At 36.7% G+C, this 18,750-nt stretch overlaps 1 protein-coding gene across 1 annotated transcript in view; it reads left to right on the top strand.

Annotated features, from left to right (window-relative positions):
* The window catches only part of SEC63 (SEC63 protein translocation regulator), a 75,519-nt gene that overhangs the window by 42,476 nt on the left and 14,293 nt on the right, over positions 1-18,750 (top strand). Inside the window, exons 13-18 of the mRNA XM_025925352.2 lie at positions 785-932; positions 3,447-3,529; positions 6,481-6,540; positions 6,741-6,914; positions 11,328-11,486; positions 15,804-15,905. Coding sequence (XP_025781137.1) covers positions 785-932; positions 3,447-3,529; positions 6,481-6,540; positions 6,741-6,914; positions 11,328-11,486; positions 15,804-15,905 — 726 coding nt within the window. The remainder of the gene's footprint in view (positions 1-784; positions 933-3,446; positions 3,530-6,480; positions 6,541-6,740; positions 6,915-11,327; positions 11,487-15,803; positions 15,906-18,750) is intronic.

Genomic DNA, 18,750 nt, shown 5'->3' with positions numbered 1-18,750 from the left:
TTGCTTGGGTCAAGAGTCTATGAATGTTACTGTCTTTTCCTCCTAACTTTATTTTTTCTAAAATTAAAAAATTACTCTGTTTTAACTTTGTAATAAAAAAAATTCTTAATTTGAATTTCCTTGGATAAAAGGCCATGAAATGCTATAAAGTTGTATTGTTTGCTTTGAAATGTGTATGTAGATCTTCCTCAGCTTATAGTGGGGTTACATCCTCATAAAGCCATCGATTGTAAGTTGAAAATATCCTAAGTCAAAAATGCATTGAATACATCTAACCTACCAAATACAGTAGCTTAGCCTAGCCTACCTTAAACGTGCTCAGAACACTTACATTAACCTACACTTGGGCAAAATCATCTAACACAAAGCCTGTTTTATAGTAAAGTGTTGAATATCTATCTCATATAATTTATTGAATACTGAACGTGAAAAACAGAGTGGTTCTAAGTGTATGGATTGTTGACTCTTGTGAGCACGTGCTGACTGGGAGCTATTGCTCACTGCTGCTGCCCAGCATCATGATGATATTGTATTAAATATCACTAGTCCTAGACAAGATCAAAACTCAAGAGTATGGTTTCTACTGAATGCATATTGCTTTGGCAGCATTGTAAAGTTTAAAAGCTTTAAGTAGAACCATTGTAAGTTGGGGACCCTGTGTAATCTTAACATTTTTTTAAAAGTTGTTGGATTTTGTTTTAGTAAACATGCTAATTTTCCTTTTGTGAAAAATTCTATGACTTTAGGATTTATTTTCTTTCTTCTTCTCTCTTTTAAAATTCAGTACAAAATTAAGACTATCCAGGATTTGGTGAGTTTAAAAGAATCAGATCGTCACAATCTACTGCACTTCCTTGAAGATGAAAAATATGAGGAGGTTATGGCTGTCCTTGGGAGTTTCCCATATGTGACTATGGACATAAAATCACAGGGTAAGTGTGAGAACATTTTTGTGGGACCAAAAATACAAGGATGTGTTAGGGGTGGTTTCTGTCTGTAAGGGGCTTATAGTCTAGTTGAGGAAAGAGGATATAAACATAGGATTAAAACCAAGGAATCATAAAGCAAGTGTGAAATGAAGGACACGGACGTTGTGTCATTCATGCATTCAACAACTATTGAGTGCCACTCATTTATCTGGGTGTTCGGGAAGCAGTGGTGAGTTAGACAAAGCCTCTACCTTACTAAGTTTGCATTCTAATGGAATTGAAAAGAGATAAATGACTCAAAGATTGGGGTGTTTGAGAAAGTAAGGTAAAACTGCAGTCTGGTTTCAAATCGGCTGGAGTGTAGGATACATGTAGGGACTGCTTTGGTGAAGAGTTCGGATTTCCTTGTGGGTTTGTGAGTCTTCAAACACTTAAAAACAGTAAAAGTTTCATTTAGGACCAATTTAAATCAGAAACTATGCAAGTAAAAAAAGAAAATAGAAACTATTCAAGTAAAATCCAATTTGGGACTTATAACTCTGATAATAATCAAGAGCTATAAAAAGTACATTCTGCTTAGAAAAATGAATGTCAGATTTTCTTGTTAGAAGTAAGGTAAGAATATTCAACCTCATTGGGAAACTTCATGATGTATGTCATTCCATAGCCTCTTGTATAGACAATTTACTGTATTTTCACAGTGCTATCCCAATGTGTAATACGAGTAATATAGTTAAGGGAGGGAGAGGAGAAGCAGTTTAGAAGCAGGAAAGGGGCATCTGCATTATCTAGTGCTGGAGATGGTGGATCTCTCTCCCACATTGCCTAGAGGCTGTATAGAATCACCTGTAGGCTTTTTCTTCACCGTAAAGCATCAAATGGCCGGTGGATACAGTTATAGCTATTAACTCGTGTGCAGTGCTCATGCACATACAACTGTGCGGTGTTGATGAATGTGTAGCCCAGATTTGATAATGGAAAGATAATGGAGACTTCCAGATTGAAGAAAGGATATTGTATCCTTCTTGGTGCCTAGCTGTTGCACCTCACAGCCAGTAATTGAAGAGAGATAGTGATAGTTTGTTGGAGGCCATTCTTTTCCAACTGGTAGTGTGTTAATGTAGGCCACAACATAGTATGCTAATCTACATCTATGTAAAATAAACATAACAAGCTCAGAAAAATCTATAGGCGGAAATACATAGTGAAGAAAACTCTTACAGATAAAACTTGTAGGTGAAATGAATTATTTACATATTTGAATAAGATCTGTTTGATGTTGTAGTAATTTATTTTAACATTTATTTTAATGTTACTAATTTTAATGTTAAGCTTATCTTACTAGCTTTAGCTTTTGGCAATATGTGTGGCAAGTGTAGAGTTGTTTTTTGTTTTTTTTTTTTTTTTGGCAAATGTGGTTTTAAAAAATTAAACAATTGCAAAAACATTGTGAAAACTTTTAAAGGTGTTTTTTAATACAAACAAATCTTGGAAGTTTTTGCCTTAAAAAAATAAATTTAATGTGACTTGGAATACTAGTCCTAATTATCTTATTTCTGACTGGCAGGCTGGCATTGATGATATAGTTAAAGTCTTGTGAATACGAGGTTTGCATAGTTTAAGAGAGTAACAGAACCCTTTTTTATATCGGTATGAAAGAAAGGTGTGGTATAGCAGTGCTCACATTATACTTTGTTTTAAAACACCTGGGTTTGAAACTTGGCAGTGCAAATATGGCCATTATGTGACCTCAGGCATTTAATTTTACATTAGTTTTGAACGTCAGTTTTTTCTTTATTTTTTTTTTTTTAATTATCTTTTTTTATTTTAGAGTGAGTGTGAGTTGGGGCGAGGGCAGAGAGAGAGAGAGAGAGAGAGAGAGGCAGGGTCCACACTCTCAGAGAGAGAGAGAGAGAGAGAGAGAGAGAGGCAGGGTCCACCCTCCAGCACAGAGCCCATCGCAGGGCTCAATCCCATGACCCTGGGATCATGACCTGAGCCGAAATCAAGAGTGGGGTACTCAGTTGACTGAGCCACCCAGGTGCCTCCTCAGTTTCTTCTTTAAAATGGAAATAATAATAATGCTTCATAGGGCTATTTTATTTTTTAAATTTTAACTTTTTTATTTTATTTTATTTTATTTTATTTTATTTTATTTTATTTATTTTATTTTATTTTATTGAAAGCGAGGTTGGGGGGGGAGGGAGAGGAGAGAGAGAGAGAGAAACAGTCAGTCTTAAAGCAGGCTCCACAGTCAAGCCTGACATGGGGCTTGATCCCACAACCCCGGGATCATGACCTGAGCTGAAATCAAGAGTCAGACGCTCATCTGATTGACCCATGCAGCTGCCCCTTCATAGGGCCATTTTAAAGATTAAATGAGTACATTGTTGAAAGCATCTAGTGGAGCATTTTATACAGAATAGACAAATTATTTTTTATTGAGTAAGTTTAAAATGTGTACATGAAATACTGAAGTACCAAATTGAATTTTATTTTTTTACTTTCATCTTCTAGTATTGGATGATGAAGATAGCAACAACATCACAGTAGGATCCCTAGTTACAGTGTTGGTTAAATTGACAAGGCAAACAATGGCAGTAAGTAATTTCTTATTTTTATTCTTTAAGAGTTACATGTTAAAAAAAGAGTTATGTGTTAAGTAGTGAAGGGGAATAGGAGGTATAGGCTTCCCCAGTTATGGAATAAATCATGGGATTCAAGGTACAGCATAGGGAATATAGTTAAAGGCATTGTAATGGTCTTGTGTGGTGACATAGCATAATGCATAGAGTTGTTGAATCACTATGTAGTATGCCTGAAACTAATGTAACATTGTGTATCAACTATACTGCAGTGAAAAAAGTCCCCGGGGAGAGAGTTATATGTTAAAGTTCTTTTATTTATTTTCTCATTTTAAGTCATGTATTCTTAAAGTCAAAACTATTGTAGTCGTAAAATCTAATTTTGCAAGTCCTTTTAGCTGTTTTGACATTTTAAATAAATTTTCAGTTTTTCACATTAGTTTTTACATACAAAAAAACCCTTGGAAAATAGATTAATTCTTCATGTGATGATTTGTTAATTCCCTGTAAAACATAATAACAAGGCAATGTGCATATAGTATTTAAACTGTAAAGTTTTATACAAAGATTAATTATTGATTATTGTTGAGAATTTCTTTACCTACTCTTTAGTCATTTCCTTTTTTTTTTAATGTTTATTTATTTTTGAGACAGAGAGAGACAGAGCATGAACGGGGGAGGGTTAAAGAGAGGGAGACACAGAATCTGAAACAGGCTCCAGGCTCTGAGTTGTCAGCACAGAGTCCGACGCAGGGCTCAAACTCACGGACCGTGAGATCATGACCTGAGCTGAAGTCGGCTGCTCAACCGACTGAGCCACCCAGGTGCCCCTGTTTAGTCAATTCTTTAGAGAATTTACTCTCAATTTTTTTATTTTAAAAAATGTTAAATTACAGTGAAAATATTTTTTTTTCTAATTATGTGAAAAATTCATGCTGTCTGGGGAAAAAAGTTCAGGCAATGTAGAAAAGTAGAAGAAATTAAAATGACCTAAAGTCCTACCACCCTGAAATTAATGATTTTGAAGCGCATCACTGTAGATACACTAATGCATGAATAACTGTGGGGCTAAATGATGTTTTTACTATCATGGATTCCTTCTCTAACCCACCTTCCTCAGGAAAGCCCTTGTCAGCTCCAGACCAGAATTTAGTCTTCTGTATATCTTTTCATGTCTTTCTTCATGCTCATATTTACTCTGTGTATATATATACTGGTACTTTTCTCATTCCTTTTCATTAAATCCAGTCACATTGTATATGTTTCCTGTATCTTGTTTTTCTCAGTTTCTATTACAAATTTGCATTACCTCCCAAGTTAGAACTTGTTTTTGATTGTACTATTTCGACTCTACTTACTCACCTAATGGCAGATCTTAGCCTGTTCTACTCTGGGGTCTGTGAACATCTGTAGGAAACCTAGTATGCATTTAAACACTGTGTGTAAAATTTCTAGTGGGGTGTCTGAGTGGCTCAGTTGGTGAAGTGTCTGACTTCAGCTCAGGTCATGATTTCATGGTTTGTGGGTTGAAGCCCCCCCGTTGGGCTCTGTGCTGACAGCTCAGAGCCTGGAGCCTGCTTCAGATTCTGTGTCTCCCTCTCTCTCTGTCCCTGCCATGCTCACACTCTGTCTCTCTGTCTGTCTCTGTCTCTGTCTCTCTCTCAAAAAAACAAAAACCTCTGTTAGGAAAAGCATTTTGTAGTAGGATATATCAAATTAAAGATGTTGGTTTTATGGTAGCAGGTGGTAAGGAAACATTTGTGTCATGGACTCTGGATGAGACGTGCCCTCTGGGAGAAGAGGAAATTCTAAGCCAGTGGCTAGGATTGGGTTAGAATCCAAATTTATACTACCCACATGCTTTGGAATTCCCAGCCTGAAAAGCGAGCAAAAGTTGGCCTTCAACTGTTGAACTTCTGGGATAATTGGTAGAAGAAAAAGCAGAATTGCCCTGGAAGAAGGGAAAGAATCAACCATTTATCTTCCAGTTCTTGTATGAACAGTACCTGAGAGTAATTTAAGTATTAGAATCTAGCTAAAAAATGAAGAAATGAAAAAAAAAAAATGATGAAGCAGAGATGATAGAATTAGACAAGGGGCTGGCACACTTTTTCTATAAAGGTCCAATTAATAAATGTTTTAGGTTTTATAGGCCACAGTTTCTGTAGCAACTACTGAATTCACAAATGGGCATGGTTGAGTTCTAATAAAACTTCTATTTAAAAACGAGACAATGGGCCATAGTTTGCGGACCCCTGAATTAGGCTAATAGTTTAGAGCCCAAGTTATCATTGTTTTTATTTGTTAACTTTAGTAATTCCAAGGAGTTTATAAATACAACAAACATCACTTACTGTCTTCTAGTATAGATTCTCACTGAAATCTTACTGGAATTTAAATCCCAAATTTATGGCTTTTGTACTGATCCTAAGTGGATTATACAGTGGATATGTCTTTAGGTTATATGGATTTTTTTGGTGTTCCACTTCTTAGTCATTTAATTATTTAAACTTTTTTCTAAGTTTTTGTTTGTTTGTTTGTTTAAGGAGACTCTATCCCCAGTGTGGCACTTGAGCTTATGACCCTGAGATCAAGAGTCGCACTCTCTACCAATGCAGCCAGCCAGGCGCCTCTCCTTAGTTACTCTAAACTGTGGAATATTTTTTACTTTATAATGAGTTTACATATCTTAAGGCATTGCATTTATAAATTTAAGTAGACTGTACTTTTCAAATGTATTCAAGACAGATGTGAGATATTTTAGAAGGTAACTTCCAAAGTGTAAATTAGTAATTGCTAAATTTGTTCACATCATTTAGTAATTGCTAAAAATCTCCTGTTCTTCCTTCACCCACCAATTGTCACCAGTTAAAAAGTGTATTGGTCATCTATTTTGAAAGATTGCTTTGTTTATCTGAAAGATAAATGTAAGTTGATAGAGATATTTTTCTTCTCTCTACCTCCAGGAAGTATTTGAAAAGGAACAGTCCATCTGTGCTGCAGAGGAACAGCCGGCAGAAGATGGGGTAAAAACTTGATTTTTCTTACCTATCTTTCCTGGTGAAGGAAATGTTTTGTTTAGTTCTGATTGATTTATATTGCTGTGGGAGAGTAATTCAGTTTATGAAAACATTTAGTTTAGCCATTTTTATCTAAAAATTACTATGACTCCCAAATGAAACTATTGTTATAACTTCTGAGTGTGTATGTATGTTGTGATTTACAGCAGGGTGATACTAACAAGAATAGGACAAAAGGAGGATGGCAGCAGAAGAGTAAAGGACCTAAGAAAGCTGCTAAATCGAAAAAAAAGAAACCTTTAAAAAAAAAACCTACACCTGTGCCCTTACCACAATCAAAGCAACAGAAACAAAAGCAGGCAAATGGAGTTGTTGGGAGTGTAAGTTAATACTGTTATTATCATTATCTTTATTTTCATGTAACTTATACTAAAATGTTCAAATCCTATGTGTATAGCTCCTGAAATTTTACATATATGTGTATGCATGATACCCAGATTAAGATGGAAAACTTTAACACCCTAGAAAACTTGCTTATGCCCCTTCTCAAAGATCCCTCCCTTTACCTCCATACCTTCCTGTTCTGGCTCTTATTACCATAGATTAGTTTTGTCTGTTTTTTTTTTAACGTTTGTTTATTTTTGAGAGAGAGAGAGAGCATATGTGCCCAAGCACAAGTGGGGTAGGGGCAGAGAGAGGGGGACAGAGGATCCGAAGCAGGCTCTGCATTGACAGCAGAGAGCCCGACGTGGGGCTTGAACTCACAAACTGTGAGATTATGACTTGAGCTGAAGTCAGGCACTTAACCAGCTGAGCCACCCAGGTGCCCCAGTTTTGCCTATTCTTAAGCTTGATATAATTGGAAATGTTTGCTTTCATTCAGCACTATGTCCGTGACATTCATCTGTGTTGTGGATAGCACCTGTTCATTCTTTGTGTGTATGTGATATTCCATTTTTTGAATATACTACAATTTACCTATCTTTGGTTGGTGAACATTTGGGTTGTTTCTAGTTTTTGCCTGTTATGAGTAAAAGTGCTGTTTATTCATGCACATGTCATTTTGTGGACATTCATTTTTTTTGGGTATGTGGAATCTAGCATTGGAATTGCTGGGTCACAAATAGGTGTATGTTGAGTTTGTTGAAAAGAGCCTGTTTTCCAGAGTTGTACTATTCTATGTTCATACTAGCAAAACCTGAGTCCAGTTGTTCCACATCCTCACTAATACGTAGTTCTACCATTCTTTTTCATTTTAACCACAATGGTGGATTTGTAGCAGTATCTCTGTGTGGTTTTTATTTGTTATTTACTTGATAACTAATGATAATGAGCATCTTTTCATATATTTACTGGCCATTTGGATATCCTCTTTTTCTGTTGGGTTGTCTTATGGATTTGTAGGGTTCCCTTTATATATTCTGGATGTGAGTCCTTTTTACTGTCTTAGTGGTAGCTTTTGATGGTACTTAATTTTAAGGAAGTCTGTTTTATCAATTTTATGGTTAGTATTTTTGTTTCTTGTTGAAGACATTTCTGCCTGTCACAAGAACCTGGAGATATTTTTCTGTTTTCTCCTAGAAATATTATTTTACTTACTATATTTAGCTTAGCTACATCTTGAATTAATTATTGTGAATAGTGTGAGATAGGGATTATGGACCACTTATTCTAGCACCACTTTTTGACAAGATCATCCTTTTCTCAGAATTGCAGTGATGGTTTGTCATAAAACAAGCGACCATAAGGATGTTGTGCAGATCTATTTATGGACTCACTAGACCATTCCATTGATTATTTGTCTATTCTTGTTCCAAACCACATGGTCTTAATTATGATGAGTTTATATTAAGTTTTGAAATATGTTAGTGTTAAGTTCTCAAACTCTTCTTTAAAATTGTCTTGCTTATTTTAGGTTCTTTGCATTTCCCTCAACATTTTTAAATTTTTTTTTTTTCAACGTTTATTTATTTTTGGGACAGAGAGAGACAGAGCATGAACGGGGGAGGGGCAGAGAGAGAGGGAGACACAGAATCGGAAACAGGCTCCAGGCTCTGAGCCATCAGCCCAGAGCGTGACGCGGGGCTCGAACTCACGGACCGCGAGATCGTGACCTGGCTGAAGTCAGACGCTTAACCGACTGCGCCACCCAGGCACCCCTCCCTCAACATTTTTAAAATAAGCTTGGCAGGTTCCACCAAAAAAAGCTCCTGGAGTTTAGATGAGGATTGCATTGAATCTGTGCTTCAGTGTAGGGAGAATTCACATGAACAATATTGAGTCTTTTTATTCATAATTATGGTTTATCTTTATTAATTTGGATCTTCCTTAATTTTTTCTCAGCAGTGTTTTGTAATTTCCAGTGGCAGAGGTATGGCACATCTTTCATTAGATTTACTTACCCTTCTGCATTTGATACTTTCTGGTGCTGTTGCATATAACATTTTTAAAAAATCCATTCTTCAGTGTTTATTGCTGGTGTGTAGAGATACAGTTGCGTTCTAAATATTGACCTTGTATCAAGGGGCATACGTTGACAATATGCACATACCTTGTTTTATTGCACTTCTGTTTATTGCACTTAGCACATACTGCATTTTTTACAGATTGAAGGTTTGTGGCAACCCTGTGTTGAGCAAATCTATCAGCGCCATTTTTCCAGCAGCATTTGCTCACTTTGTGTTTCTGTCATATTTTGGTAATGCCCTCAATATTTTAAACTTTGTATTATTATTATATTCACTATGGTGATCTGTGATCAGTGATTACAGCTCTCTGGCAGCTCATGTGATAGCATTCTTTAGCAGTATTTTTAATTAAGGCATGCACATGATTTAAGACATAATGCTGTTTGTGCACTTAACATTCTGCAGTATAGTATTTATATGTAATGGGGAACAAAAAAAGTCATTTGACTTGATTGCATTAATCGCTCTACTGTCTGGAACTGAACTTGCAATATCTCCAAGGTATGCTTGTAATTCTAACCATTTGTAGGTACTTTTAAAAAGATTTTCTATGTACATAATCATGCCATCTGGGAATAAAGATAGTTTTACTTTTTTGTTTTTAATCTTTATGCCTCCTTCTCTTCCTTTTCCTTTTTGCCTTACTCTACTAGCTAGAACTTTCAGTGTAATGCTCGTTAGGAATGGGGACAGTGGCCACCCTTATCATCTTGCTTATCTCCAAGAGAAAGGAAACAAACTGTTAAGTATGATGTTAGCTACAGGGTTTTTGTAGATATTCTTTATCAGGTTAAGGAAGTATTCCCTTCTGTTCCCAGTTTGCTGAGAATTTTTATCATGAGCAATACTGAATTTTATTAAATGCCATTTCTCCATTTGTTGAGGTGACTGATTTTTCTCCTTTTTGTAATGTGGTGAGTTATCCTGATGCATTTAAAAATTTTAAGCTATCCTTGCATTCCTGGAACAAATTCATTTGGTCATAACATAGTATCCTTTTTCATATTTATTTGGACTTGATAATATTTTATTTAGGACTCCTACATTTATTTTTATGAGAGAATATTGGTTTGCCTTTCTCCCTTCTTGTAATACCCTTGCCAGATTTTGTATCAGGTTTATGTTGGCCTCATTAAACAAGAAGTATTCTTTCTTTCTTTTTCCTGGAAGAGTTTGTGTAAGATTGGATTTGTTATTTGGAAGAATTATCTAGAAAAGCCATCTGGGTTTGGAGTTTTAAAAAGGGTTTAGTTATAGAATCCATTTCTTTAGCAAATTCTTCTTTTTTCCGTATATCAATTTTAGTATATGATGTCTTTCAAGAAGCTTGTCCATTTCCTGTAAGTTATCAAATTTATTGACAGTTATTGATAATATCCTTTATTTGTAATGTCCTTTGGATCTGTAGTTATGTTTCTTTTATTCCTAATATTAGTAATTTGTATTCTCTTTTTCCTTTCATCAGTCTTGCCTAATGGAAGTCTTGCTGCAGTTGTATTAATCTTTTCAAAGAACCAACTTTTTTTTTTAATGTTTATTTTATTCTTGAGGGAGAGAGAGCGCACACGTGCGCATGCACACGTTGGGGAGGGGCAGAGAGAGGGAGACAGAGGATTCAAAGCAGGCTCTGTGCTGATAGCAGAGAGCTTGACACTGGGCTCTAACTCACGAACTCTGAGATCATGACCTGAGCCGAAGTCAGACGCCCAACTGACTGAGCCACCCAGGCGCCCCTCAAAGAACCAACTTTTGGTTTTATTTAGGTTTCTCTTTTGTGTATCTGCCTTCTCTTTAATTGATTTCTGGTCTGTATTATTTACTTTGACTTCTTTTGCATTTAATTTGCTGTTCTCTTTCTTGCTTCTTGAAATGGATTAGTAAGTATCTTGTCTGGGATATTGGCTTTCCTTACTACATTATATTCTGTCAGCCATAGAAGATAATACTAAACTGTCAAAGCAGTACTTTTCTATAAACTTCCCATTTCCCCATTCCGAATAAAATATATTGTATGATTGGTGTTTTGAAAGATGAGCCATCTTTGCCATTGTGGTAGTATACTTTGTAAATAAAAATAAAAGTATTTTTTATTTTACAAACAAAAATAAAATAACAGTAGACAAATAAGCCAAATGTTAAAGTCTTTAGTCTGACTACCACATATTTATAAGTAAATGTGTTTATAATTCTCTAAAATTCTGTATGAATAGTGAAATTATAATCTTGAGCCAATTTAATTTTAATGACAAAAAGTTAGCTTCAGGGGCTCCGAATGATATATTCACTGAGGTATTCAAAACTTTTGTGGTTGCTCTTTCCTTTTAGGAAGCTGCAGTAAAGGAAGATGAAGAAGAAGTTTCTGACAAAGGCAGTGATTCTGAAGAAGAAGAAACGAATAGAGAATCCCAGAGTGAAAAAGATGATGGTAGTGACAGAGACTCTGATAGAGAGCAAGATGAAAAACAAAACAAAGATGACGAAGCAGTAAGACTTATATTATAAGTTTAAATAATTGGAGTTATATACCTCTGATTGTTTTGGGTTTTGTTGTTTTTTAATTTGTTTTGTTTACTTGTCTTAAATGATATCAGTATATTTTACAATCATATTATTTTGTAAGAATATTTTTGTGGGATGGTCAGAATTATAAAGAAAAATCATTTCTAACAAGGATTGGACCCCTTAATTTTTTTTTAATTAATTAATTAGTCTATTTATTTATTTTGAGAGAGCACATGCAAACAGGGGAGGAACAGAGAGAGAAAATCCCAGGGAGGTTCTGCGCTGTCAGCGTAAAGCTCTACGCGGAGCTGCACCCCATGAGCCATGAGATTATGACCTGAGTTGAGATCAAGAGTCAGACACTTAACCGACTAAGCTACCCAGGCACCCGGACTTCTTAATTTTCTGAAATCTTTAAGTTGCTAGATAGTATAGGATGTGGGTCTAAATCGAAGCCAGTTTGGTGTCTTACAATGGTTTTCATTGTTGGAGTTGAGTCTGCAAATGAGTTAGGAAAGGTGGGTTATGGTCTAAGCAGTTACTTAAAACTGAACTGAGTCTTTCCAGAGTTGCAGGTAATGTTTAGAGTTAAGAAACATTACTGTGGACTCTAATGTCTAGAGGTTGGTTAAAGGAAAAATTAATAATTACAAAATTCCACCTTGTTTCAAGAAGTATATAAGACCTTAAGGAAAAGAGGTGTCTCTAAGGAACTTACTAAGATTGTGAGGGTAGAAAATAGAAAAAAATCTCATGGTATGGCGTTAGTTTGCACCTGATTTATGGATGGGCTATAGAAAAGAGGGTTTGTTGGACAAATAATGGGTCCTTAGAGGCTTACTGCAAATGAACTGTAAACTGATCAGCCATTCCTTTATGTTTGTGTTGTTCTGTTCTTTCTGACTAGGCCATTGACCTAAAAGCTACCCTTGTAGTTTAGGAGAGAAAAAGAGTTTCCCCGAATAGCCTGAGAGGGTCAAGTAGAGAGGAATAAAAGGAAAAGGCAAAGGATAAAAATATGAGGAATTGCAGGCATAGTTTGGAGATACTACAGGCTTATATCCAGACCACCAGAATGAAACTAACATCACAATATAGCGAATCAAATGAATTTTTCGGTTTCCTAGTGGATATGAAAGTTATGTTTAACACTATATTGTAGTGTAGTGTATAGAGTGTGCAGTAGCATTGTCTCAAACAATATATATGCCTTAATGAAAACATTCTCTATTACTAAAAAATCCTAACCATCGTCTGAGCCTTCAGCAAATTGTGATCTTTTTGCTGGTGGAGGCTCTTGCCTAGGTGTTGGTGGCTACTGACTATTCAGGGTGGTGGTTGCTGAAGATTGCAGTGGCTGGGGCAGTTTTTTAAATAAGACAACAGTAAAATTTGCTGCATTGACTATTCTTTCACAAATGATTTCTCTGTAGCATGCAATGCTGTCTATAGCATTTTACCCACAATAGAACTTCTTTCAAATTGGAGTCAGACCTGTCAAATCCTATCACTGCTTTGTCACCTGAGTCTATGTCATCTTTTAAGTCCTTTGTTGTTATTTTAACAATCTTCACAGTACCTTCACCAGGAGTAGATTCCATCTCTGGAAACCACTTTCTTTGCTCCTCCATAAGAAGCAACTCCTCATCTGCTCAAGTTCTCTCATGAGATTTCAGCAATTCAGTTCCATCTTTGGGCTCCACTGCTAATTCTCTTGCCATTTCCACCCCATCTGCAGTACTCCTTCCTCCAGTGAAGTCTTGAACCCCTCAAAGTCATCCATCAGGGTTGGAAATCAGTTCTCCAAACTCCTGTGAATGTTGATGTTTTGACTCTTCTTATGAATCATAAATATACTTAATGGCTTGTAAAAGGGTGAATGAGAAGATTTTCGGTATACTTTGCCCAGATCCACCAGAGGAATCACTATCTGTGGCAGCTGTTGCCTTAAAAAATGTATTTCTAAAATAGTAAGACTTGAAAGTGAAAATTACTCCTTGATCCATGGACTACAGAATGGATGTTGTGTTAGCAGTCATGAAAACAACATTAATCTTACTGTATGTCTCTATCAGAGCTCTTGGGTGACCAGGTGCGTTGTCAATGAGCAGTAGTACTATTTTGAAAGGATTTTTTTTTTTTTTTTTTTTTTGAGTAGTCGATCTCAACAGTGGACTTAAAATATTCAATAAACCATGTGCTATCATTCAGGTTTTGTTGTTCCATTTAGAGAGCACACGCAGGGTAGATTTAGCGTAGTTCTTAAGGGCCCCTAGGATTTTCAGAACGCTAAGCAAGTATTGGCTTCAGCTGAATGTCACCAGTTGCATTAGCTCCTAATGGAAGAGTCAACCTGTCTTTTGAAGCCGAGCATGGACTTCTCTCTAGCTATGAAAAGTCTGAGATGGCATCTTCTTCCAGTGTAAGGCTGTTTTGTTAGTGTGGAAAATCTGTTACTTAGTGTAGCCATCTTCGTTAATTATCCCAGCTAGACCTTGTGGATAGCTTGCTGCAGTTTCTCCACAAGCACTTGCTGCTTCCCCTTTGCACTTTGATGTTAGTGAGATGCCTTCTTTTCCTGAAACCTCACGAACCAACCTCTCCTAGCTTCAAATTTTTCTTCTGCACCTTCTTCACTTCTCTCAGCCTTTATAGAATTGAAGAGGCAAGTCCTTGCTCTGGATTAAGGTTTGGCCTAAAGAACTATTACGGCTGGTTTGATCTTCTGTTCAGACTGCTAAAACTTTCTCTGTGTCAACAGTAAGGCTGTTTCACTTTGTTATCACTTGTGTTTTCACTGGAGTAGCACTTTTAATTTCCTTCATGAATTTTTCCTGTGCATTCACAACTTGTCTGTTTGGTACAAGAGCCCTAGCTTTCAGCCTGTCTCAACTTCCAGCTTGCCTTCTTCACTAAGCTTAATCATTTCTAGCTTTTGATTTAGAGTGAGAGACATGTGGCTCTTCCTTTCACTTGAACACTGAGAGATCACTGTAGGGTTATTAATTGGCCTAATTTCAGTATTGTTGTGTCTCAGGGAATAGAGAGGCCAAGAGGAGGGGAAGAAATGGAGGAACAGCCCATTGGTGGAGCAGTCAGAATACACACAATATTTATTAAGTTTGCCATCTTAGGTGAGCATGGTTCGTGGTGCCCCAAAACAATTACTGTAGTAACATCAAAGATCAGTGATCAGAGATCACCGTAACAAATATAATAAGAAAGAAGTTTTAAATCTTGCAAGAATTACCAAAATGTGACACACACAGACACGAAGTGAGCAAACGCTGTTGGAGAAATGGCAACAGTAGAACAAGAGACTTGCTCAACACAGGGTTGCCACAAACCTTCAGTTTGTAAAAATCACAGTATTTGTAAAGCACACATGTGCAAAGTGCAATTAAATGAGGTATGCCTGTAATGTACCTGCCCTTGGGAATGGTGGGGAAAAACAAGGGTGACTTTTTAGCAGTTGCTGGCCCTTGACCGTTTTTGTACTTCAGGAATTAAATTGATTGCCAGGAAATTAAAGCCTATCAAAGAAATTATTTCCCCACCCACGTTTTGAGAAAGAGTTGACATATTCTTTTCTGAGTACAGTATTAGGGTTAGAAGTGACAGACTAGTTTCTTTACATACCAAAATACATTCATTCAATTGTCAAATAATTATACAATTATTCATTATCTGCCACATTGCAAGCCCTGTGTTAGATGACAGAAATGCAAGCCAAATGTAAAACAGTTTCTGCCCTTGAATGACAGGCTAGTGGGTAAGGCAGACTTGTAAGTAAACATTAAAATACAAAAGAGATTATGCACATTTTTGCCAGGTACAGTGATAACACAGAGGAGGGAGTGATCAACTCAAGTTGAGGGAAATTTCTGGTATTTGGGAACTCATGGTTTAGGCTTTAGCAGTTCCTAAGGGAATAATAGGAGGATTTGCCAGGTTAAAGACAGAGGGAGAAAACAAATCCAAACAGGGTTTAGGAGGAGTGAAATAGCTTGGTGAGTTCAGAGAAGTCAAGATAGTTCGAAATGACTAGAATAGAAAGTGCAAAGAGGAAGGCAGTGTTAGGAGACTGAAGAGATTGGCCCAGATCAGATCACGACCCATGTAGTTGATGCCGAAGGGCTTAGATTTGATTTATGAAATAATGTGTTGTAAGTTTAGAGCAGGGAAATGATCAGGTCTGTGGGACTGAACTCAGTAGTAGTTAGCATTGTCAGGAATAATAGCTGGAAGAAGATGGAAACTTCAAAACGATTTCAAATGTTTGATTTTTACTTTACCTAGGAGTGGCAAGAATTACAACAAAGTATACAGCGAAAGGAGAGAGCTCTACTGGAAACCAAATCAAAGATAACACATCCTGTTTATAGTCTTTACTTTCCCGAGGTGAGTTATTCATGACTCAGCGTTTTCCTTATTCCATCTACTTTCTCTTCAGGTATTTTTCAGTTGCCTTTTATCCCTCCATGGTGTGTACTGGCTCAAATGTGCTGATGTGGTCCGTTCTTGATAGGTGACAGTTTGAAGAATACATTTCAGTATGAATTAGATTTAGTGAATGTGGTCTATAATGGGAGGATTGTTAACTTTCTAAGTATTTATATGGTTTCCTGTGCTTCTGTCTTTTCTGTGCCTATATTACTGAAGGTTGTGCTGACTGCTGATTTCTCTTTAGTAGTTCAGGCAGTCTGTCAGACAAATGCATATTTTGCCTATGATTACACAGCTTTTGTGAGTCTTTCACTTCTGTCGAGTTTTAAATAAAATGAAAAAAGTTCTTAAATTTTTCCCATGAGTTTTCTCTGATGGCTCTGTACTGGCCACCTGGAGCCACTGCACTTGCTCTGGCCCTAGTCCCCGGGAATAGGCAAGCCCATGGGCTGTGGGACCAGCTGAGTTCAGTAAGAGTTCAGAATGACTGAGCCCCAAGCTCAGGACAGATTGTTGCAGTGCTATTTGTTCTCCTGTCCTTGTTTACTTTGTGGTTGTGGCCTGCTCAACTTTTGGTCTCCTTGAGTTGTTTGTCTTTCAAATGAATTTGGAATTTACACAATGCTTTGCTTTTGCAATGATTCTGTCTCTGGCCAGAGGTCGAGAACTGGTTGCCTCTTAGTTCAAGGAAGCTGTTGCACCGACTGCCTCACAGCTTGGCCACAGAATCTTATGCTCGGCACTCATGTTTGGCAGGTGATTTCATGTATAAATCTGCTTTCTGCTTTAGAATGTCAATCCAGAGTTGCTGGGGGCTGCTGAAGGCAAATTCCCAAGTAATTTGGCTTCCCTAATAATAAATGAGTGGCTCTGCAGACTGTTGTTTTGACTTGGAGGAAAGTCAGCCCAGGATTCCATGTTAATGTGCGTGCTGATCTTCTGGCGTGTCGTGAGCGTTAGCCCATCTGTTAGGGGCATTTTGCCCATTGCAGTGGTAGTCTGCCAACCCCAAGACTCCCGAAATCAAGCGAGTAAATTTCACTCATTGATTGGTTTTAAAAGTGCCATGGGATGTTATAAGCTGCATAATTTGTACCCTTGTAACAGACAGTTCATTTTAGACCATGCTTAGTTAATAAGCAAAACATCCATTCACTCCCTTAGAACATTTTAGCCTTGAGAATGCCTTTTTCTAATTTAATCGACAACTACACGGTAAACATCTCGAAAAGTACCACTTATCAGATAAAATTTATTTAGGATTTTACTAATGTCTACCTGTCTACCTTCCCGTGTACCTGTAGAGCTACCCTAACTATCACACTACCCATTTAAATTGCTAAAAGTTACATGTTTATAATTGACTTACATGTAACTGAAACTCATTCATTATGCTTAATATGTTAAGAATGGTGGGGAATCTCACACAGTAGAGAAGCTATTGTGTTGAAAGTGTGAATAAGTCATGGTAGAACATCTTTTCCACTTTCACCGTGTGCATCAGAGTCTAGGCACAGGTACAGTGCCATGGATTCATATTCACCAGCTTCTTGATAAATATTCTTGAATGAATCACATTTTAATCAAATAGCCTGGGAGAGGGAAGGAAAGGCATTCTCTTAGTGGAGAGGTAAAGAAGATACGCACATTCTTAAAACATGTCCCGTGCTTCTTATATTACATGTGTGTTCTAGTAATGAGATCATTTCATTAATAATTGTGATCATCACACTCAATGTGCTAGACATTCTAATATATAATTTACTTGTATTATCTCAGTCCATCTTCACAACACAGCCTGAGGTAGATGCTCCTCATTTAATAGAGAAGAAAAGCAGGGTTTTAGAGAAGTGAAATAATCCGGTCTATGTGGCTTTAAATCAGGCGTTGACAAACTACTGCCTGTAGACAAGTCTGCCTCCCTGCCTGTTTTATGAATGAAGTTTTATTGGAACCCAGTCACACTTACTCTTTTCATGTTACAGTGGCAGAATCAAGTAATTGTGACTGAGACTCTGGCCCATAAGGTGCAGAAATTAATACTGCATTTTGAGTCCATTATAATGTTTTTATCCACTTTGTGCAACACACACGTAGACAAATATACATACACACACACACACACACACACACACACACATACCTATTATGGTAGTCCACTTTGGGTTAAGCAGAAGTTGAATTAATCATATACTTGAGATTTATTTATTCTGCTTATTAATGTTGTACTTTGTAGTTTACAAGAATTTTTAGTTAACCTCAGTGTAGCATTATCAAATAATCAAATTTCAGTGTCTTGTGGTTAAAATAAAATAGCAAGTACAAGTGATTTTGAATTCAAAAGACATTTTCCCTACGATAATGTTTTCAGTAAAAAGTTATTTTTCTAACTTTCTTTTGGGTAATTGAGAATTTAGAATAGTCTAGTGTTGTTTTGGTTAAATGAGTATTTAGACTATCCTAGAGTCTGTTTTAGCTCCAAAACATTTTTCTTTAATTTGTTTAAAGAAGATCTCTTCCCTGAGCAGTTCTTAAGCAGAGGGTACTAAGACATGACTAAACAGTTATTGATGAGTTCTGTACAGCAGTGCTGAGCACACTGAAGTTTGTTGCCTCCAGACTTCTGTGTCTTCTCATTGTTTTTTTAAAATACTTTTCTGTCTCCTGTCAGTTCTTCCTGCTGTCATTGTACATTCTGGTGGCAGTTTCTTTACTGAGCTCTTTTTTTATTCCTAATCTTTTCTGAGGTACAGCTAAAAATGTTGTGCTTATTAAAATCATGTGCAGTGAAAGGTATTAG

This window comes from Puma concolor, chromosome B2, assembly GCF_028749965.1.
Source record: "Puma concolor isolate L17-30 chromosome B2, mPumCon1.1.hap2, whole genome shotgun sequence".
NCBI lineage: Eukaryota > Metazoa > Chordata > Mammalia > Carnivora > Felidae > Puma > Puma concolor.
The sequence above is the reverse complement of the archived record's forward strand: the minus strand, read 5'-3'. Positions and strand labels throughout refer to the sequence as shown.